General features: G+C 50.8%; 1 protein-coding gene across 8 annotated transcripts; it reads left to right on the top strand.

Moving 5' to 3' along the window:
* The first annotated feature begins 3,973 nt into the window (after positions 1-3,973).
* On the top strand, positions 3,974-22,596 carry SERHL2 (serine hydrolase like 2). 8 transcript variants are annotated; one of them, XM_024109842.3, is made up of 15 exons: positions 3,992-4,112; positions 5,909-6,012; positions 6,317-6,378; positions 7,079-7,228; positions 7,322-7,435; positions 8,897-8,938; positions 10,124-10,143; positions 10,377-10,451; positions 11,882-11,965; positions 12,209-12,321; positions 12,686-12,765; positions 13,651-13,685; positions 15,317-15,393; positions 19,464-19,554; positions 21,987-22,249. In XM_024109842.3, the coding sequence occupies exons 2-15, from the start codon at positions 5,981-5,983 to the stop codon at positions 22,104-22,106; spliced, it is 1,095 nt and encodes a 364-aa protein (XP_023965610.2). In that variant the 5' UTR covers positions 3,992-4,112; positions 5,909-5,980; the 3' UTR covers positions 22,107-22,249. The 8 variants fall into 8 exon arrangements, with proteins under 8 accessions (XP_005293104.2, XP_005293109.2, XP_005293108.2 ...); XM_065562728.1 differs by having other exon boundaries at positions 4,024-4,112; positions 5,937-6,012; XM_005293047.5 differs by lacking the exon at positions 5,909-6,012 and having other exon boundaries at positions 3,974-4,112.
* The last annotated feature ends 709 nt before the right edge of the window (positions 22,597-23,305 follow it).

Genomic DNA, 23,305 nt, shown 5'->3' with positions numbered 1-23,305 from the left:
CGCTCACATCTTCAGGAACTTTGGTCTGTTTGAACAGCTGCAGGAAGGGACTTACTTCCCAGACCAGAAAATAACCGTTGGGGATGTTGAAATGCCTATAGTTATCCTTGGGGACCCAGCCTACTCCTTAATGCCATGGCTCATGAAGCCATACACAGGCAGCCTGGACAGTAGTAAGGAGCAACTATAGGCTGAGCAAGTGCGGAATGCTGGTAGAATGAACATTTGGACATTTAAAAGCTGGCACAGTTTACTGACTTGGTTAGACCTCGGTGAAACCAATATTCCAATTGTTATTGCCGCTTGCTGTGCACTCCACAATATCTGTGAGAGTAAGGGGGAGACATTTATGGCGGGGTGGGAGGTCGAGGCAAATCGCCTGGTCGCTGATTACGCGCAGCCAGACACCAGGGTGGTTAGAAGAGAACAGCAGTGCACGCTGCGCATCAGAGAAGCTTTGAAAACCAGTTTCATGACTGGCCAGGCTATGGTGTGAAAGTTCTGTTTGTTTCTCCTTGATGAAAACCGCACCCTTGCTTCACTCTTCTTCCCTGTAAGCCAACTGCCCTCCCCCCTTCGATCACCGCTTGCAGAGGCAATAAAGTCATTATTGTTTCAAAATCATGCATTCTTTATTAATTCATCACACAAATAGGGGGATAACTGCCAAGGTAGCCCGGGAGGGGTGGTGGAGGAGGGAAGCACCAGGTGGGGTGGTGGATGAGGGGAGGAGGGAAGGACAAGGCCACACTGCACTTCAAAATGTATTGAATGCCATCCTTCCATTGCTTGGGCAGTCCTCTGGGGTGGAGTGGTTGGGTGCCTGGAGCGCCCCCGCCCCCCGTTCTTGGGCATCTGGGTGAGGAGGCTATGGAACTTGGGGAGGAGGGCGGGCGGTTACACAGGGGCAGCAGCAACGGTCTGTGCTCCTGCTGCCTTTCCTGCAGCTCCACCAGATGCCGGAGCATATCAGTTTGATCCACCCAGTAGCCTCAGCATTGCATCCTGCCTCCTCTCATCACGCTGCCGCCACCTCTCATCTTGCTCCCTCCACCTCTCATCTTGCTCCCGCCACCTCTTATCTCGCTCGTCCCTCCTGTCCTCACATTCATTTTCTGCTTTCCTGGACTCTGCGTTCTGCTGAGCTCTTTCAGTGTGGGAGACTGCATGAGCTCAGAGAACATTTCATTGCGAGTGTGTTTTTTTTGCCTTCTCATCTGCGCTAACCTCTGGGACGGAGATGATAAGGGGAGCGTTGAAACATTTGCAGCTGTGGGAGGAAAAAAAGGAAGAGTAGTATTTTAAAAGACACATTTTTGAGAACAATGGGTAGACTCTTTCACGGTGAACCAAGCTGTTAACATTACATAGCACATGTGCTTTCGGTACAAGGTCGCATTTTGCCTCTTATATTGAGGGCCTGGCAGTTTGGTGTGGGAAATCATACACGCAGGGCCGGGCAACAGAATTCGGTTTGCAGGCAGCCATGGTAAGCCACAGTCTTTCAGCTTCTTCAGCCTTCATAACATGTGGGAATGGTTTCAAACAGCAGCGCCTCCTTTCCCATACCAAGCACCCATTGGGTTAGCCATTTAAAAGGAGGGGCTGTACTGGCTGCGAATGCATCCCAAGTCTTCAGGGCAAATTAATCATTAAACACTCTTGCTTTTAAACCATGTATTATATTTACAAAGGTACACTCACCAGAGGTACCTTCACTGGCTTCATGGTCCGTGAACCTGCCTTGGGAGGGTTAGGAGGGTATTGGCTCCAGGGTGATAAACAGTTCCTGGCTGTCAGGGAGAATGGTTTCTCCACTTGCGTGCTGTGCACTATCCTCATCCTCCTCCACTTTCTTATCTTCCTCGTCCCCAATATCCTCATCCCTGTTGCATGAGACTCCCCCCTTGCAGGTGTCCATGGACAGGGGTGGGGTAGTGGTAGGGCATGTCTGGGGCTTTGCCTCTTTGTTTTTTTGGTAGGCTTGCCTGAACTCCTTAATTTTCACACGACACTGCTGCGAGTCCCTGTTGTAGCCTCTGTCCATCATGCCCTTGGAGATTTTTTCAAATATTTTGGCATTTTGACTTTTGGAACGGAGTTCGGATAGCAAGGATTCATCTCCCCAGACAGCGATCAGATCCAGTATCTCACGTTCAGTCCATCCTGGAGCTCTTTTGCGATTCTGGGACTGCATGATCACCTGTGCTGATGAACTCGCCATGCTGGCCAAATAGGAAATGAAATTCAAAAGTTCCCAGGGCTTTTGCTGTGTACCTGGCTAGTGCATCTGAGTTGGAAGTGCTGTCTAGAGCGGTCACAGTGGAGCACTCTGGGATAGCTCCCGGAGGCCAATACCATCGAATTGCGTCCACATTACCCCAAATTTGACCCGGCGATGTCGATTTCAGCGCTAATCCCCTTGTCAGGGAAGGATTACAGAAATCGATTTTAAGAGTCCTTTAAGTCGACAAAAATGGCTTTGTCGTGTGGACGGGTGCAGGGTTAAATTGATCTAACGCTGCTAAATTTGACCTAAACTCGTAGTGTAGACCAGGGCCTGGTAGGGTGACTAGATAGCAAATGTGGAAAATCAGGGCGGGGGGGGGGGGAGAATAGGAGCCCATATAAAAAAAAGCCCCAAATATCGGGACTGTCCCTATAAAATCGGGACATCTGGTCGCCCTAGGGCCTGGTCACCCTAAGGAAGCTTATGTCGACCTAACCGTGTAGCGTAGACCATGCCACAGTCTCCTGCTGTCAAAGTGCAGAAATTTCTGAGCGGTGAAGCTGCAGGTCTCATCTGTGTCCAGGAGGGGGTGCTGCAGGCTAGGCAGTCCTTTGGCTGTAATTGTGCTTATAGTCACCAGCGGTCGCTGCTCCTTGGAGATGGGGAGGGGAACTCTCCTGGAAAGAGTTTAAAATCAGAACACACCGATACACATACAGTGGTGCTGCCTTTTGCACAGCACAGGAAGCAGAGATACTAAGCCCTTGTATTCACAAGAGGGATAATTACAGAGAAAAGGTGGGTGAGGTAATATCCTTTACTGGACTAACTTCTGTTGGTGAGAGGGACAAGCTTCCAAGCTTACACAGAGCTCTTATTCATCAACAAAAGTTGGTCTAATAAAAGATATTACCTCACCCCCGTGTCTCTCTAATATCATGGAGCTGACACAGCTGCAACAACACTGAATAAAAGGGATCATATTACTTTTGCAAATGCAAGGGGGTCTTATTACTGGTGCCCGGGGTTAAATTCTTGTTTGGGTGATGATTGTCTCCCCTGAAGCTGACACTGGCTACAGCATTCTTCTTCATGTCCTATTTTACACTGTTGCCTAGTGCAGTGGTTTCCAAACTTGTTCTGACACTTGTGCAGGGAAAGCCCCTTGCGGGCCTGTTTGTTTACCTGCCGCATCTGCAGGTTCGGCCGATCGCGGCTCCCAGTGGCCGTGGTTCGCTGCTCTAGGCTAATGGGAGCTGCTGGAAGCGGCAGCCAGCACATCCCTTGGCCCGCGCTGCTTCCAGCAGCTCCCATTGGCCTGGAGCAGCGAACCGCGGCCAGTGGGAGCCACGATCGGCCGAACCTGCGGACGCGGCAGGTAAACAAACCGGCCCGCAAGGGGCTTTCCCTGCATAAGCGGCAGAACACTTTTGGGAATCACTGGCCTAGTGTTTGCTGTGTGCTGTTAAAGAAAAGCTGAATACACCAAAGCAGCAGTGGCTGCATTTCAGCAGTGGAAGAAACACTCCCTTTCTAGGCAGTGCACAGATAAGCAGGCTCCCTTCAGCACAGACAGTGCTACAGAAGTGTAAGGTACGGTTACCATCACTACTGCTGGATAACAGTTTTAAAAGGGCACCACCCCACCACCATCCTTAAGTTGTGTACAGCAATGAGGCTACAGAGGAGAGCTGGAGAAGGGGCAGTATTAGGTCCCTTTAAGCGTTGCAGCCACAGGGGGAGGACCTTCTCTGTAGTTCCGGCTGTAGCTACTAGGAAGTGGCTGTCTGAGTCCTCCCCTCCTGCTCTCTGCGTTGAGCCGACTCAGGGCTCAGTCTGTGCAGCTGCTTGTGGCTAGACGCAGCCGTGTGGACTCCTGGAGGTATGTGAACAGCCGCTGCACAGGTGCCCTCCTGCCTTCTGATCTCCTTTCCCCTTGGTGTGGTTCCTACCTAGCTTCCTCCTTTTAGAAATCTCCCCTTTGTACTGACTGAGTGAGGCTAGTGCTGGGGAGGGTGTCAGAGCGAAATCCTGGCTTGTAGTTTCTGGGATAAGTACGGGCTGGGTAGGTAGCAATGGTGTTTCCCACTGTGCCTCAGCCCAGGGGGACCACAGCTAAGGGGTCAGTTCATTCTCCTTGGTGCTCTCAGTCCTTGGCCTGTTTGCTGAGGCTGCAAAGGCAGGGCCAGGTGGGCAGGATGCTGAGTTTTGGTATTTAGACTTGTCTTGCTGGGAATCAGACCAGACCTACCAAAGAGCTTTTGTGAAGCAAATTAGGATGACTTTGGCCTAATCTGCATTAGAAAAGGTTTGCCACTACTATAGCTATGCCAGCAAACCCTTCTCCCACAGCCCTAGCTTATATTGATGAGAGAGTTCTTTGGCCAGGAGAGTGTATGGCACTAATGAAATCAGCTCTCCGGTAAAGTCACTTTCTGCCACTATCACTGATTCTGGCTTTTGGTGGAATAGAAATGTTGTGAAAAAAATCCCACCTCTAACTGACATTGCTAGACTGGCAAAAGTTTCTAGTACAGCCTGGTCAAGGACACATCCAACCAGGGGCTGGAATTGGACCAACACCCTAGTGCAGAGAGGCTGTGTGTCCCTTGTCTCAAGCTGCCTGGCTTCTTGAAACTTAAGGGCCATGTCCACAGGGAGGGTAAACTGGCATATTTGCTTTATACCAGCAAAAGTTCCGGCCTTAAGTGTCTTACTCTAGGGGCAGTTCTACACTAGGGACTTCTGTCAGCACAGCTGTTAGTCAGGGGTGTGAAGAGTTGTGATCTGACATAGCTGGGTTGGGCGAAATCTCTAGGGTAGGTGCAGCTATGCCAGCAAAGCTGTGCCTTTCCCAGTATAGCTCGTTTTGCTCATGGGGGTAATTTTATTATACCAGTAATAGCCTTGCCAGTATAGCTACTCCCACACTAGGAGCGCTTTGCTGGTACAGTGTGTCGGTATCCCTATACCAGTAAGCTTTCCTTCTCCTCGCAAGAATATTATAGAACATTTTTTTTTGCTGGTAAGTGGGGCTGAACCACTCTCTGACTTCTCAGACTGAAGATATGTCTACACTATGGAGACTATGCCAATGTAACTACGTTGGCATAGCCTACTAGCGCAGACGCAGCCTACACCGACAGAAAGAGTTTTTCCATCACTGTAGGAACACCACCTCCCTGGATGACATTAGCTCCATTGACAGAGGCCATCCTCTCTCAGCGTAGCTGTGTCTGTCCTGGGGGTGTTGTCGGTATAGCTGTGTTGGTCGGGCTGCGGTTTTTCCATACCCCCTGACCAGTGTAGCTATGCCAATATAACTTTTTTGTGTGGGGCCTGAGCTAAGCCTAAAAGTCCTGGGCTCCTCATGCAAGAGCAACCTCTGCTCTGATATGCTCTTGAATGGGTGGAAAGAGCAGAAAGCCTCTGTCTTCCCAGCCCATGCATAGAGCCAGGATGAGGTGGCAGCAATGGGGGGAGCAACAATGATTGGGGGATCCTGAGAGCAGAGGTAATAGAACCTCTGAAATTAATGGAGATTACCATGCTGAGTCAGGTAATCTGGTCCCATATCCTATCTTTGACTGGCCAATACCAGCCTTGGCTCTGTCAATACCCCTCGATCCTTACAGGCTCTACTCCCTGTTATTCTATTTGTGGGATTTTTTCATGCAGCAGCTCTGACATCTCTCATGATCTGCAGCATCTCCTGCCATTCTGCAGAAGCAGCTGATAGAATTCAATTAGATGAGACTTCATCGGCATGCCAAGCTATACAGGTATTGCCAAGCATCCTACATTGTGCCCAGGGGTGTGATAATTTTGCCATGTGGTGGGAGAGAGGATCTATGGTAGAGGAGCCCCTGGTGGATGATGAATAGGGAGCTGTTTCCTTGGAGATGCTAATAAACACTGTGTGAGAGGAGGAGTGTCTTCTGTGACAAGGTCCATGAGAGAGGTGGACCAGACTCTGGCAATCTGGCATCAGGTTACAGAGTGACTATAGTGCTGAAGGAGAAAGGTCAGGGTCTGCCTCCCCTTGCTTACACTTTCTAGTAGACTGTGTTCCGCTTTTCTTCTAAGGCTCCAGGAGATAGAAAACGAGATGCCCTCGCTGCTGAAATGGTCTTCTCTGCCAGTGGCAGGTAGGTGTCTGTGTTGCTAACCAAGGGGAATCTGCTGCTGAGATCCAGGTTTGAGTCCCACTCTGGATCTTCTGTGCCTGTGGCCAGCTGGGTTAGCAGGTGCTGTGGAGCCAGGAGAGGATTGAGAGAGGGGAATTCCTTCTGTTGCTTTATTGTGAAAGCCCTCCCCTTCCTGGCAGTTAAGGAGCATCACTGGCATGTTGCCCTGGAAGGTGCAGTCAGTCGTGCTGATGGTGCTAGCTACCAGAGAGGGCAGCTGCTAGTGACCTAGGGGTGGGGAAATCCCAAAGGAAAGGTCTCTGGGGGTCAGAACTTATCAGAAAGAAACCCCAAAACATCTCAACAAATAACCTCTGTGATTAAAGGGGGTAAGATCCTGGGTCCAGCTCATGACTCACTAGACAGCTGGTGAAACTGGGGGAGTTGGGATGTGGGAGGAAGAGGAGGGATGTGATTGCAAGGCTGTACATGGGCAAGGACTAGTGAGAGGCCAGGAGGAGGTGGGTCAGGCCCAGGGTTGGGGGTGGCAAACAGTTACTACATAAGCACAGGCTGGAGTTTGCTAGGTGACTCACAGCTGGCACCTGTGTAGCCCTCTACCTGTTCTGAGCACTATGTGATGACTCTCACAGCACCCAAACTGAGCAATGAGGCTGCAGTGTTCGGGTGAGGTAATTTGCTGATGTATGTTGTATTTCAGGCATGGTCTCGGAGTTAAAGTTCCCAGTTCCTTGGGGCCACATTGCAGCCAAGGCCTGGGGATCCCCACAAGGCCGTCCTGTGCTCTGCTTGCATGGCTGGCTGGACAATGCCAACACCTTCAACAGACTCATCCCATTGCTCCCTAAAGGTGGGGCAGATCTGTTATGGTAGAGCCTCTGGTTTGCTGCTGCGGGGAGGGAGGCTGCTCTGTGACTTACTGTCACCCCTGCCTCTCTTTCAGATTACTATTACATGGCAATGGATTTTGGGGGCCACGGCCTGTCATCCCACCGGCCCGCAGGCTTTCCTTACCACTTCCTGGACTACGTGAGCGAGATCCGCAGGGTGACAGCAGGTGAGCAGGCTGGGAGGACTCGCAAGGCAGGGAGCTTTGTGTTCCTGACTCCACAGCCAGACAGGACTCCTCTCACACACCACCCCCCCCATGACCAGTTATCCTCTGCTTCCTCCTGGCCTCACTGTGATCCATCCTCTGGATAGCCCCCGAGGCCAGACTCCTCCTTGACTTTGGCTTTAGACAGACTGAGCCCCTTCAAAGAGCCCTTCATCCAGAAAGTGTGCTAGGTGCAGAGGGGGGATAATGCTGCTTACCTGGGCTCCAGGCACCATGGGACTCCAGTCAGGAGCTGAGCCTTGACCACAGCAGGAGCCAGACCCCTCAGGAACCCAGGTGCAAGCACAAGAGGGTCCCTTCTCCAAAGCTGCAGTTCCACCAGCACCCAGGAACAGCGCTCTGCACCCACAGCCTGGATGAAGAGCCCAGTTTCTGACACTTTCCAGAACGAGAAACATGAAACCATGTGATAGAAATAAAACCCCGTAAGAGCAGCAGTTACTGACCTGCTGATGTGTCCAATGGATCTGTGTGCTGCCAGGCTCGCTCCTTCTTACCAACCAGCCCCCAGACTTCAACGGTCTGCGCTCTGCTCCCCCACTCAGACCAGTGTTAGAAGAGTCTCTAAATTCTTCCTGTCGAACCTTTCTCTGTGACTCGCCAGTGGGTGCATGGAGTTAGTTTTTGTGTTTGACAACAAGGTCAGCCATAAACAAAAGCAGACGTGACCAGGACTCTGCAAATCCTCCACACCACCTGGTCTGATTTCCTGCCTGGTAGTGAAACTGGAAAAGCAGCTGTCCGCTGCTCAGTACCACCATCCATCTCCCCAGAGCCGAAGGAGCACACCCCCCTTTCTTTTGAAGTGCTGCAGTGCAAACCCTGTCTTGAAGATGCCAGGGCACATTTATAGGAGCAGGATGAACGGGGCTGTAACTTCCAGGCTGATTTCCACAAACCTAAAGGGCTGTTATGAAAATCCATCATGTGATTTAGGAGCCTGGCATGCTGCATTATGCCACGCGTTTTCACTAAGAGTAATAACAGTCCTTCCCCAGGACCATGGCCCCGTCTGCCCTATGAATTCCCTATGAATGCCTGTCGTTCCCTATGAATGCTCCACAGCAGAGCATTCAGAGGCTCGTCTTTCCTACAGTGCAGAATGCAGCCAGGCTCCTTTGTCTGACTGATGGGCCCAAGGACTTGCCCTGAATGGGAACAGTTGTGGCAGGTCAGATCTATGAGCCAGAGGGAACTGCCTGGTACCAGCTCACAGGCAGTGAGAAGCTGAGGCAGGAGGAGGTTGGTCCCTGTAAACCTGGCCTACTAATCCATCCTATTTCCTGACTAGGAAGCAAAACATCAGTGAAGGCTCTTTAGGTCCCTGTGTGTAGGGAAGGGGTGAGTGGCAACACATCACTGCTGTGTATTTAATCCAGTGTTTTATCTGTTGCTTTTTAGCCTTGAAGTGGAGTCGATTTACTCTAATGGGCCACAGTTTGGGTAAGTGACACTTGTCCCAATGGCATTTTGACGCCAGCAAACATTGGTGAATGATTAACTTGCATCGTTTTCTTTCGGGAGAGAATAGACTGCAGTATGTTCTCTTAAAGTGCCAAGCACCCCACCCACTTGATGCAATTATGTGGCCCACACCCCATTCGAATTACACACAATCATCTAAGCACTCCTTTAAAAAAAACTAAATGTCTCGGCCTCTTGAGTACAAGAAAAACAGTCCAAATGCAAAGTGGGTTTCAATCAATGCAGTGCTATCTTCCTGAGTTGGCAGAGAGCCTGAAACAATAGCTCTGTAAGATGTAACCTCCCAGAACCCTCTTACTGATCTCATCAGGACATTAACTTTAAATCCTAAGGATGACACTTTACATATCACGAACTCTTTAGATGTTCATTACTTTGTCAGATGGGATGGGAAATGGGGTGGGTATGAAGTCCATGGGGAATTGAGACATGCTGCAGGAAAGGAATGGCTCCCTGTCCTCCCTCCTTCTCGCTTTTGCTCTGGAGAAAGAAGGGGAGATAGGAAGGGAGGGAGAAAGGAGAACAGGAAAGGGAGGGAACACAGAGGAAAGCATGGAGGCCTAAAGGTGACAGTATTCTCCCCCTGAGTGAAACTGAATGTAACTAGCAGGACTTCCTGTTATCCTCACTGTTATTGCATACAGTCCATATTCTATCCTTGATTGCCATTGGTGGGAGAAATGCTGTGAATTGAGGGGATCAAGTACCCCTAAACTTATCCCTTGGGCCATGGACCATAATTAAAAATGTTCCTCTCCCTGGTGGGTTTGATGCCCCAGATCTGATCTATCCCATCTGTGACCACATCTCCCTGTTCCCAAAGCACTGTACCATTTTTGCTGGCAGCTCCCCACTAGCCCGGGCTTCCTGCTGAGGTAGACTGGGTGTGGTGTCTGAAGGGAGCTCCCCCACAGCCAGTATCCCTGCCCTATTTCCTACAGTGCCCCCTGCTGGGAGACGCACTGACCTGTGGCTTGGGATTCAAACCTCAGGTGAGATTGTTGCCTCCTTGTCAAGTGAGCGCTTCTAGGCCACCCCACCAATACTCCCCAGCATCCTCCTGGTAGCTGTCACTCTGGGGAAGGGTGTTGCCCTGTACTGTGTTCACTGTATATAAGCCAAGTGCCCTCCTCTCTCTCACAGGTGGGAGTGTCGCAGGAATGGTGAGTACAGCAGCCTTTATTCATGCGGTTGACTCAGATGGAAGGGGGATGGCCCCCTATAAGTTGGGGGAATTAAGGGGCAGCCTGCATGGGACAGAAACAAATTTGTGTCTAAGATGAGAGGAAGCCCCTCCCGATACAGGACACTTAAGAGAATTGTGTACATTCTGGGCCAGCTAAGAACATGACCCTTCTCTGTTCCTTCCTCTCACAATATTTCTGTCTCTTTCCAGTTCTCCTGCATTTTCCCTGAGATGGTAGATAAGCTGATCCTGGTGGAATCTTATGGCTTCTTCCCAGCTCCTCAGGTTAGATTTTTCCCTTTGGCAGACACAGAAGAGAGAGATGACAGGGTAAAGAAAAACCCCTTGGAAGGCTCATTCCTTGTACTGCCACTAGGGGAGCAGGTTTCTCGGTGGCCTTCCCTTCTGGAGGGCATGGGCTCATTTCCAATTGCAGCAGGTAAAGGAACAAGAGGTTGAGAGACGTAAGATAACTAGAACAGTTCCCGTCTCTTCCCCAGGTACAGTGCTGGTCAGAACAGATCTAAATGAGCAATAAATGTCTGGAGCCGCCTGGGGCTTCAGGAGTTCATAGTGAAGAAACAATGCCCTTGTCTATTATTCGTAATCATGTTCCTTAGGGTAGTACCTAAGGGCCAACCAGAAATGGGGCCCTACTGTGCTAGGCACTGGACAAACACAGTAGCAGACCATCCCAGGGCTGGATGACTGAGGGAACTGATGATGGGGCATGAAGACTTTCATTTCTAGTTCAGTGGTTCCAATCTTATCACAGATAAAGTATTGCCAACCCCAAATGTTCAAAAATCATGAGTCACCAAAAACCATGAGGTTGGCTTTAGAATCATGAGATGATGTAAAATAATAGATTTGGTGTTTTTTATTCGCCTTCTGCTTTCTGAGCTTTTTGGCTGCACTGGGGGTCACATTTTGAAGCTTTCTCCACAACCACAAGGGCTAGAAACTTATTTTTTCTTTAAGAACAAAGACTGAAATCTTCACATAGCCACTTGGCTCCAGGAGCTGGGGCTTTAAGGAAAGCAAGAATTATCACGAGACTCTTGACAAAACTGTGAGAGTTGGCAACACTTTTGAAACATACCCAGAGAGAGGCTATGTCTATAGTACAGAGCCTATGTCAGCACAGCCATAGTGTAGGCGTAACGTACACCAACGGGAGTTTTTCTTTCCAAGTAGGAACACCAGTTCTCTGACAACATTAGCTATGTTGAGAGAAGCCCTCTTCCATCGACATAGTTGCATCCACACTGGGAGGTTTGTTGGCATAGCTATGCTAATCAGGGGTGTGGTCTTTTTCACACCCCGACTGACGTAGCTTTGCCAACATCATTTTTAAGCGAAGACCAAGCCTCTGCACACACAATCACTTGCATGCTCAAATCTCACAGTCACTTGTGCCAGGGCAGAACTTGCTTGTTCCAAACCCATTTGGACACAACAGTGAAGTGCAGGTTAATCACAAATGGGTGATCTGAAGGTGTAAATTCTCCACTTGTCTATACATGCACAAAGTTGTATAGATGAGGACTATTCTGAGGCCCTTTGACAATGTCACCTTAGGGCCCATTCCTTTCAAGTAAGTCACCAAAATAGTCATCAGAAAGGATTTGGTGGATCTCATTCCAGTTCCTAGTGGGACAGGCGTACACCCCACACCAATGACCATCACCACTAATTGGCTGTCTTGTTGGCAGGGTCAGGACAAAGGCCCGGGATTAGGTAGGCAAAGGAAGCTGAACTCCCCTCTTCCCTCTAGAGATGGGCTATCCAAGTCAGAGGTGAGATATTAAAGAACTTGTAGTATTTTGTTTGTAAGAGTAGTGGTGTCCTTGGCAATACTTTGTCCTCCCCTGATTACCACCTCCACTACTGTGTAGTGCTGCCATTCACCCCACCCCAGCATCCATGGTGGTTGTTCAGATGAGCTGTACGTAGTTGGTAAAGTGCTTTGAGATCCTTGAGGGTGAAAGGTGCTATAGAAACATACAATCACTTCTGTTGCCCGCATCTCTGATTTCTAGGAAAGTGACGCATGGCTGAACTCTAAGAGGAAGGTGATTGAACGTCTCCTGAGTCTGGAGGAGAACAAGCACCAGCCCCCTAAAATACGCAGCCCCCAAGAAGCGCTGCAGAGGTGCGTGTACCCCCCATCTTTGGTCTCTGTGGGAGATGGTGCCACCTCTGCCCTCGCAGAGCTCTTGCAGTAGGTGGGTGTTCTCCTGGACAGAATTAGTGGGGGCAAGAACCATGAGGTGCAGCTAACCCCTTCGTCCTTTCCCCTCCCTTCAGAATCAGCAATTCATTTTCTTCCAGAATCTGAGCAGGGGCTTGTTCCCCATTGCCAGCCTCCTGCCTCCTGTGGGGCTGGAATATGTTGGCTAATGTACAAGAACTGAACTAGTTAGGTCTTCTCCCTCCCGCCCCCTCTCTCTATCATCTTCTCTGTTGATGCCTTCCACCCCCCACTTCTCCAAAACCACATGCTGTCTCTTCCCCAGGCTATTACAAGCCAACAGCCACCTGACAGAGGAGAGTGGGAGGATCTTACTACAGCGAGGAGCGACTGAGGTGCCGGGAGGTGAGGTGCCTCAGCTGCTCGGGGAAGTGATGGCCAGCTGGCTACAGAGCCATGCTGACTTTGGGCTTAAAGGCATGGAGAGTGCCACCTGCTCCCTGGCCTAGGCCCAAGGCGTGGGACAGCCTGGGTGTGAAGAGCCCCTGAGATCTGAATGAGTGACTACATTTGGAGGGTGGAGCCAGGGCCGGTGCTACCATTAAGGCGAACTAGGCGGTTGCCTGGGGTGCCAAGATTTGGGGGCGCCAAAAAGCAGTGCTCCCAATTCCCCCCCCCCCCCCCCCCGCGGCAGCTCCCCACCCCCGCTCACCTCTGCTCCACCTCCTCCCCGAGCACGCCGCCCCTGCTCTAATTCTCCTCCCCTCCCAGGCTTGCGGCACCAAACAGCTGATTGGCGCCGCAAGCCTGGGAGGCGGGAGAAGTGGAGCAGCAATAGCGTGCTCGAGGAGGGGGCATAGCAGAGGTGAGCTGGGGTGGGGAGCTGCCACATGGCTCTCCGGGCCGAGGGGGCGGGGGAGCTGCCGCGGGGGGTGGGGGGGTTGCCTCAGGGCAGGGGGGGGGAGCTGCTGCGGGGGCGGGAGGGGAGCTGCTGCAGGGCTGTGGGGGCACGCAAAGTGGAAGTTTCACCTAGGGCGCGAAACTTCCTTGCACCGGCCCTGGGTGGAGCTTCCTGTACCCGACAACTGAGGTCCAAGCCCACCTTTCCCCTCAGGCCAAGGGGCTTAATTCATTTAACACTTGAGTAAAAAGAAGAAATCCCCAATCCATCATTCCTCCCCTTCCCCCAAGATGACCCTGGGGTAGCTAAAAAGCAGGGGGGGGAGCTGGAACCCCAGTGTGAATTCCCACCCTGTGGGGTGTAAATAACTCTTTCTCCTTTCTTCCCAGGCCTGGTGTATAACAGAGACATGAGAGCCCTTACGGTGAGTACTGACGTTCTCCCCTGCCCCTTACTGTGACAGGGCCCTTTGCTGAGAGGGGAAAAAAACCTTCCCATTTTAGGTCACATCACATCTGGGTTCCATTTCCCACCACCCTAAAGCCCAGGCCATAGGTGCTGGAACTAGGGGTGCGGTTTCCATCATATCCAGGGTTTACAGTTTGGTTCAATGGCTCTCAGCTCCCCCACTATACAAATTGCTCCAGCGCCCCTGCCCCAGGCTTGTTCAGTGCTTCTCCCTCCTTCCCCCCCCCCATCTTAAGTTATATAAATGGCAGAGCTTCCTCTGGGAGACTGTTTTACACTCTAATAGGTTGAATGTGCCATACAGCTTTGAAACCCCACTGCAGTTAATGGGATTTCACAAGCAGAGCAAGTTGGACCCTTTCAGATCATCCTGAACAAGTCCTCTCCCTCCCTATCCTAAGTCCTGAGAGAGTGGGAGGATGCTTAGGGGCAGCTTTTCAGCTTGTTTTCCCTTCTGTGGGGTTGCCTTGGAAGAAGAGTGGGGGCATGAGTTGGGGTGATCAGATATCCTACACCTTGTCCGACTGTCCTACCTTTCAACGAGTCAGGTCTGCCCTACACTACAGACCTACATCGGAATTACTACGTCACTCAGGGGTGTGAAAACTCCACATCCCTGAGCAACGCAGTTATACTGAGCTAACCCCCCGCATAGACAGTGCTGCTTCTCCCGCTGACGTAGCTCCTGCCTCTCAGGAGATGGATTAACTAAACCGATGAGAGCTCTCTCCCGTCAGCGGGCCGTAGAGTGTCTTCATCAAAGCGCTGACACAGCAGTTTAAGTGTAGACTTTCCCTCAGTCCTCATTTTGTCTGCCCTAAGGTAGGGACCCAAGCAAGAGATAGCCAGCCTTCTTTTAGGAAAGGCTTTCTAAAAACTTTCTCTACTAACAACTTTGTGTGAATGGGGTAACTTTAGTCACGCGATCTCTCAGAGTCACTCTGGGGCCTAGGTAGCCTTGTGTGTCAGACACCCACTAGAAATGCTCAGAACTGAGACCGTTCTCATTCTTGAACGTATTACAGCACTTGGCTTTGATGTACTGGTGTTATTGCAATTTTGAAACCCTAGTTGGTAGAAAGAGGTGCCTTGTTTCATAGCTCCAGACACCTTGTTGCCCTAACAAGATCACAAGGGTTTTTCACTTATCACGGTGGGCCTGCAACTTGGATAGAGATAGCTGGGCTAGCTTTAATCCAGCTAGCACAGCAAGAAAACAGCAGTGAGAGATGGCAGCATGGACCCCAGCATGGGCTAGGGTGCGAGTACATACCTAGGGTCCAGACAGGCTTGTACAGCCTGTGCCACTGTGTCGCCACATCTTCACTGCATTTTTAGCCATGCTAGCTAGATTAAAGCTAGTGTGCATGTCTGTATGTGCTCTGCAATCACCCCTGTGATTGCAGTGTAGACCTACATTGCAAAACCCTGCTGCACTGATAAGTCCTACCCAGGCCCCAGCATAGCCAATAGGATGTTGTGTCAAATACCAGATTCCAGGCCAAACAGTGAATGCATTGCCCCCCAACCCCTCCCCCCTGGAATTTCTGTGGATGTCTGTATCTCCATTTGTCTTTGCATCTGCAGCACAATCACGACTCCCTGACTCTGGAGCAGTGTGTGAGCTTCTTGAACAAAATCCAGGCCAGTGTCCTAATGATCATGTGAGTGATGCACAAGCATAGCCAATACCTACCGTCCGCCCCTTTCCATGTGCCCATGCCCAGGGTGAGTGGTGCACTGGAGGGCAGGTGTGAATAAAAACCCTTTCCATGTGTGGAAGGTAGAGTTAAGGATTTAATACTGATAGGAATTAAATAAGCTTGGTGTATAACTGCTCCGTGACACACAGCCAAACACAAACAAAGCTAGAGCCCTGCTCAGCTTTTGACAGGGCGGTAGTGCCACTTCCATGAGCAAGTCCCATTCCCCTTCCACAGGTTCCTTCACCTAACCTATGGCAGGTGTGTGTTCACCTACCGAAAAGTGCATGGACACAGGTTCTCTCTTGCTTGCTGCTCCCTCATAACAAAGGCTACGTTTTAGTCACGGGTATTTTTAGTAAAAGTCATGGACAGGTTTCGGGGAGTAAACAAAAATTCACAGCCCGTGATCTGTCCATAACTTTTACTATATACCCCTAACTAAAACTTTGGCCTGGGGGCCTCTGGGAGGAAAGGGGGCCTGGGGGCGCCATGGGTGCTGGGGAAGGTGGCCTAGGACCCCCCGCTGGTGCTGGGGTGGGGGGTGGGTGGGCAGCAGCACACAGCCCGGGTCCCCTGATAGTGATGGGGGGTAGGGTTGGCGGGGCTCACAGGCTCCCTACCCGGCTCCACGTGTCCCTGCATCTCCTAGGCAGCGGAGGGGCCAGGGGGCTCCGTGCGCTGCTCCCACCGCAAGTGCCAGCTGCGCAGCTCCCATTGGTCGGGAACCGCAGCCAATGGGAGCTGTGGGGGCAGGGCCTGCGGGCAGGGGCAGCGCGCAGAGCCCCCTGGTCCCTCTGCTTAGGAGCTGCAGGGCCATGCCAGTGGGAGCCAGGGAGCCTCCGACCCTGAGGTAAGTGCACCCCACACCTCCCAACCCCCTGCCCCAGCCCCCTCCCACACACCCAAACTGCTGCTGCTGGCCCAGGGGCTGTGAGCACCAGCTATTGCAGAAGTCACGAAAAGTTACGGAATCCAGAAGAAGCTGAGTCAAGCCCTTCACAACTGGCTAGCACTGCTGGATGCTCAGGGAGGAAGAGTCTCTAGGCTGGCAGAGAGAACCCCCAGTGCAGTATTCATGCTTCTTCTGATCATCTACCCCATGGGAAGCCTCCACTCCCCAGCCCATGCAAGGGGCTGCCACCATCCCTCCTGTTAAAGGTGGATTTTCTTACCCTTTGTCCCCAGGCTCAGGCTTTCTTCCCTTTCTGCAGGATTCTCCCCCCTTTCTTGGAGACTCCTGCTCACTGGGTCTTTCAAACTTTGTATCTGTGGACTTGTGTGCACAGGCTCTGAAGGGGTCACTAATGTGTGCCCTATGCTGTAACCTTTGTTACCCTGCTCAGAAATGAAAGAGAGGGAGAGAAATACTTGTAGTGGAGCTCTCATGGTGGAAAGACACATTGTATAACATTTCTCAATTCCTGTTGAGTGTGTTTCACTCCCACCTGCTGCTCGCTTGCTCCTCCTCTCAATCCAACCCAGCCCAACTCCCAATTCACCCTGGCACCGCATGAGTGGGCTGGAATAACAGTGGGAGAAGCCTGATTCTAAAAGAGCAGGTGCGTATGTGAAATGACCAAAGATTCTAAAATGGCTGAGTAGGAGAGCTGCTTTCTGGAGTCTGCCTTTAACAAGAAAAATAAGCACACAGCTCTTGTCCAGTCTGGATTGCATGCATCCTAGAGCATTATGGCAATGAACTATCAAATTTACTCTAGGTACTACCGTAATATAAATAATAATATTTTCAGAATAGTAGGGAAAAAGGTTTTTTTCTCTCTTTTCTTATCCTTCTACAGGATCTCTTTCATAGGAGGAGGAGGCACTAAACACGGCAAGGCAGACACAAAGTGGGGGTCGTTTAAGTTAAATAACACTATTGGGCCCTACACTAATAGCAATAAGCCACCCCCAGATGTGTATGAGAGAAGGGTGGCAGTGCATTTCTCAGGTTTAGGTCACACACACAGACACCTAAGGCTAGTGCAATAACCTGCTAGGGTGCCCCCATGATGGCTTATTGCTGTGATCAGTGGTGATATCTCACAAGGGAGGCTTTTGGAGAGAAGCTGGTGTTAAATTAAACTCAGATATAGAACAGGTGGCAAACAGCACATTGAAGACCTAGCACTGCTCCCCAGGAAGTGTATGCAGAGATATTCATGTCACTGGGAGCCCAACTGGGCCCTAAGTGTATAGATCATACTGTACCAACTAATAGGGAGGGAGGATGAGGCAACTCAAGGAGGAGACACTAAGGAGTTAGCTCAGAAGTGGATCTCATTGTAATAATACCTACCTCTTTTGTAAAGCACTCTTCATCAGTAGATCTTAAATGCTTTACAAAGGAACTTAGTATTATAATATCAAGAAACCTGTGAGGGTCTTTAAAACTCTGCCTTTAACTACTTCGCATTGTCTAATTCTCTCTCCACCAGTGATGCTAGCCTGGCTTACCCATTTCTCCACTCCTCCCAGAGTTGGAAAACCCATCCCCAAAACTAATCTAAAACCATTACCACTGCCTCCCCCAAAGCCCTTCTCAACTGCCCACTTTTATCACAGCTCCTCCAAGAAGAGGCAGCGGGGCATAAATTGATGATCATTTAAATAAGGCAAAACAAGTAAATTATAAACATTATATTCCCCTGCTCACTTCTGTATGTTGCTCCTCTTCTTAAAGGACAAGATCTTCAGGGCTGATGTCATGTCCACTTAACCTGTCTCTAATCTTGATTGGGACCTTAGAGCACCTCTATAAAATAAAACCCCACTAGAAGTTGAGGGGAAAATGGAGGAAGAGAAACTAACTACAGAGCTGGCTTAGCCTCCATTTGTAACAGAAATAGAACCCTGGGCACTTTTACTTTAGGAGAACATGTTCTTAAGTGTCTAGCTGTTTCTTCTGGATCCAATCAGGGCCAGCTCCAGCTTTTTTGCCGCCCCAAGCGGCGAAGGAGAGGGAAAAAAAAAAAAAAAAGTAAAACCTGACTGAGCTGCTGCTGAACTGTCTCCGAAGAGGAAGAGTGAAGGACCCGCTGCCCCTTTCTATTGGCTGCCCCAGGCATCTACTTCCTTTGCTGGTGCCTGGAGCCAGCCCTGGAGCCAGTAGAAACAAAGATTTTCTGGAGACATCTTGAAAATGTGGGGAGGGAGAGGACTTGTAATCTCACATTGCACCACCGTGTGGAAGAAATGCAGTGTTACAGCCTCCCATAAAAGTTAAAATTGGGAAACTGCAAAATACACCTATACCCCAATATAACGTGACCCAATATAACACAAATTCGAATATAACGCGGTAAAGTGGTGCTCCGGGGGGATGGGGCTGCGCACTCCGGTGGATCAAAGCAAGTTCGATATAATGCGGTTTCACTTATAACGCGGTAAGATTTTTTGTTATATCGGGGTAGAGGTGTACTTGTTTGTGGGGTTTGTTTTGTTCTCTCTCATTTGTCTGTTTTAGCATTTCCTGAGTGGCTGCTCTTGTAGCCCCTTGTGCCCTACTGTCCAGAGGAGGCTAATGCCAGGGATTGTTTAATGGCTAAAACCAAACATGTACATGCACAAAGGGGGAGGAGAGAAAGCCACCAGGAAGAGATGGAGGGGTTGGTTGGGTGAAAGCACCAATGAAGCTGGTTTTCGGACCCTAGGCAAAGCTGTCTTGGCCTGGGCTCTCCTAAGAACTTGACCTTCACAGAACTGAGCCCTGGGAAGGGTAATTTCCTGAGCTTATGCACCATGATCAATCCACTCTTTCAGCAGGGGCTTTGATAGATAATGGACCCCTGAGTTTGGTCCTTCCTCCTCTCACTCAACTAAGTGAGTCTAACCCTTGGTGTCCACAACACAGTCATATAGTCCTGTCCCAGCCTACACATACGTGACTGTGGAAAGCAAGATGAGCTAGTTCAATTTCTCTATCTGTGTCTGGTCTCACCTCTCAGGGAAGGAGAGCAGCTAAGATCTGTGGAGATGAGGCCCAAGGCGCACTGTGTGTTGCATGGAACTTTGTGATTGTTTTCTAGAGCACAGGATGGAATTTTTAATCCTGAAGCTGAAAACATGAGCCAGAACTTTGTGAAGCCCCTGCGGGAAGCATTCCAGTCCAACCTGAAGGTGAGAGCAAGCACCAGCCAGACATGCCCAGTCGCTGCGGGTTTGTGCACACAGGGAAATAGCATTCTGTGTGGAGTCGGACACTCTTATTCCAAAATAAGCATCCACCTGGGGAGTTCTACTGGACTAGCTTTAGTGCCTTAAGTTCACACCCTTCATCATTCTGGTTGTCTCCTTTATTTGGAGCATTAGACTGCTCCACTTAGCAACTGCTAGGCCAAGTCCTTCTCCACTTCCAGTTATCCCCACCCTCGCCAGCAGCCTGATGCCTCAAATGAAGGAGATCCCCTGCCCCCCTCAGAGGGTGTGTCAGACAATCTGCCACTCTAGGCACTACATCAGTGCTCTGCCTACCCCGCGTTTACAATTCCTTAACATAGGCAGAGCCAGGTTTGAACAATTTTTGACGAGGCCAATGGGGCAAAGCCCCCAGCAGGGTCGTAAGGGGCAGAGCCTCCCCCATGCTGGGGACTTGTGGAAGGGTAGAGGGGGAAGCCCCCATGTAGGCACAAAATTTGAAAATAAGGGTACAAGGAAAAGTCTGGTCCACACGTATTGGATAAAACTGAGGGGCTAAGTCTGGCTACAGCCCTGGCGTGGGTGGGTGGGTAAGTAAGTGACCCCACCCCAGCCCAGGGTCTGATATAAATATGTATAGGACCTAAAGGACTCCTTTAAAACAGCACCCACATTTCAAAGGGGACACCCCATGCACAGACAGGAATGACTCCCCTTTCAGGGCCACAGTGCAGCAAGTAAAGCAGTGTGCTCCTCCATAAATAGGCTGCCCTGGAAGGACCCCACACTGGGATCCCCCATCCTGAGGAACCAGCAGCCCTGCATTAGGGATCTAGCTGAGACTTGTGGCGTACGGGTCCATCCAGCCACCCTCCCCCAAGCAAACCCTTCTGGGTGTCAATCCAAAGGGAACCCTACGATGCAGGGGGAGTTGCACCAGGCCAGTGGGGACTCCTGACATAAAGGTGGGTGGCGGGAGGGGGGCATGCAATACATGGGTGGAACAATGTGGGGGATAATATAGGGAGACTGGATGAGTGGGACTGGGGGTGCCAGGACCTGGGGGGTGTGTGTTAAGACCAGGATACAGAGACAAATGGGGTACAGTGGGAGGTAGGAAAACAGGGCAAGGGAACAGCTCCTGGGGCAGAGGAGGACATGGTGGGGTGGGGCAGACACCAGGGGGTAAGGAGGACTGGGGAAAGGGACAGACCCCAGGGGATCAGGGGCATGGAAATTGGAAGGCCTGCAAAAGTGTGGGGAGGGAAGCCCTGACCATTCTGGACCCCTTGATGGAGCCCCCCTTCACTCCCCAGTCTGAAGCCCCTATCTCACCCCCCAATCTTACCCTCCCAGCTGCCAATCCTGAGGCCCTTGGGTGATGGGTCCATCCTGCTTCCCAGACAAGCCACCGTGCCCTTTCAGTAGCCAGTAGGTGAGGGATCAGCTCAGCTGCTGGTGTGAAGCAGAGTGGGACCCAGAGGCCAGCCAGGCCAGGCTGCGGTGTGCTCCATCCCAGCCAGGTTTTAAAAGTGTGTTGGGGGTGGGGGCAATGGCCCTTTGGCCTCTGTCTCTAATGCCTATGGGGGCAGACGAGGTGGGATAGACAGGGGGCAGGATGCCAGGTGGAAGAAGGGCTAGCTACACAGGAGGGAGATCAGGGGCAAGAAGGCTAGGATGGGGTGGGGCAGGGAAGGTTAGGATATGGAAAATGGGGACAGGATCCCAGGAGGGTGGGGGGCGGCAGGGCTATCTGGGGTTGGACTAGGACACCAGGGATAGAGAGGAACAGGAGACTAGGACAGGAGGGGCAGGCTGGGGGGCCCCTCATTCTCTGGCTCATCCAGGGGGAGACCACCAGGGACTAAGCTGAGCCCTCCAACTACATGGTCCCTGCCTCATGTGCTAATGTGCTCAGGGTGCCACTGACGTGCATTAACAGTTTGTTAATGCGCTTTGATCTAGTCCTCTTTGAAACCAGACTAGATCAAAGCACTTTAAGGAACCATTAATGGATGCAGGATCCACACAGACAGCCCACACGGCAGCAGCTAGTGTGGGGCAGAGTACGCCCCAGGGTGCCATGAATCTGCTGCCCTAGTCAGCTGCCTTGTTTGCCTGTTCCCTACTGCAGCCTCCGCCCCCATTCTCAGTACTGCTCATTTCAGAAGACGTCTGCTTGCCCCTCTCAGTAGATCATTTTACTACCTTGCAGGATGAGATGAGATTATGCTTATTTTAATTTGCATGTCTACAGCATCTGCTAATGAAGCGATCCCTCTCTTCAGGAAAAATATTTAGCCCCAGCATTTAGCTTGATTTCTTCCTGTTGCAGTGAGTTCCACAGGCTAACTACAGACTGCGTGGAGAAGTATTTCCTCCAGTTCACATCTCCCTGTGTTCTCTCCCTCTAGCACTTCCAGTTTGCTGAGGTGACTGGGAATCATTTTGTCCACCTGAATGAGCCTGAAGTAGTGGCTGGGCTCATCAACATCTTCCTGAAAAGGGACCAGAGCTCCAAAGCCAGGCTGTAGCCTGGATTCCTGCATCAGGGCTTGGCTACCAGCTTTCCAGGGCAGACAGCAGCAGAGACAAAAGAGGACAAGGAGCTTAATAGCCTGGCATGTGAGACGAGACAGCACCGTTACCTGGCTGGGCCCTGAAGTTTTGCTCATTACATGATTTTCATCCCTCTCTTGAGCCCAGTGGCTTGGAATGGCAAAAGAACCTGTCTCAGCAAACAGGCACAGAGGACTCTCCGCAAGGAAGAGCTGAGCAAATTGTTTTGTGTGCAAATGAAGACGGGGAGGAGTCCCACCTCATACCTCCACTTCACGTGTTACAACAGCAGCTTCTGGATTTAAGGTCCACTTCCCTGTTAAACCTGGTGCAGTTTCATCAGCAGGAAGCAAACCCCCTTGCTTCGTTTTGGTGATGTGCTGCTTTGGAAAGGACTGGGAGGGGTAAGCCAGGCACTTCCCCACCACTACTGACAGCTTATAATACATATGGTGTTTATATATACATGAGAAGTGAGTTCTTTGATATTGTATGACACTCCACCTGTCTTCACTCTGTACCTGCCTCCTATAACAATTCTGCATCTCTCATTTCCTTGAGCATTTTAGCCAGGAGTGACATGAATTTATTCTGGCACCAGCTGCACTCACAGCCAGTGGGTGCACAGTGCAGGTTCTGCTCCTTAGCAGGTTACAGAAGACTGGGGGGAGTAGGTAGGGAGAGAATACCAAGACTAATTGAGTTCCATGAACCAATGTTCATGCAGATCCAAGACACCAGAGCACTTCTTGTCCTGGGAATGGCTGCAAAGGCAACATCCATTCCAGCCTGATAGGGCAGCTGTGGCAGCTTGCCCTTTCCCAGAAGGCAGGTGTCAGGGGCATCCAAGGAGAGTACAGCATTTGAGCAAAAAGCCACAATCTGGTATTAGTAGGGGAGTAGAAGGTGGTGGCATTGCTTGAGGGAGACAGACAACCCTGTAGGAACACCCAGAGCTTCACAGTTAGACCATGAACAGCAGCCATCGTGACACATTTTCTAGTTTCTACTCAAAGCTGAGTGATCAGTTGGCTTGTAAAGGACACCAGAGGCAATCAAAAGAGGTCACACTCTTCCCATGCGCTAAACCAGCAATAGCCTAGCTGCCATCACTGTAATAAAGGGGGCCACCTACTCCAAAAGAGAGCTGGACTGTTAAAACAGATCCACCCTT

Source organism: Chrysemys picta, chromosome 1 (assembly GCF_011386835.1).
Source record: "Chrysemys picta bellii isolate R12L10 chromosome 1, ASM1138683v2, whole genome shotgun sequence".
In the NCBI taxonomy this organism is placed as follows: Eukaryota; Metazoa; Chordata; order Testudines; family Emydidae; genus Chrysemys; species Chrysemys picta.
The sequence above is the reverse complement of the archived record's forward strand: the minus strand, read 5'-3'. Positions and strand labels throughout refer to the sequence as shown.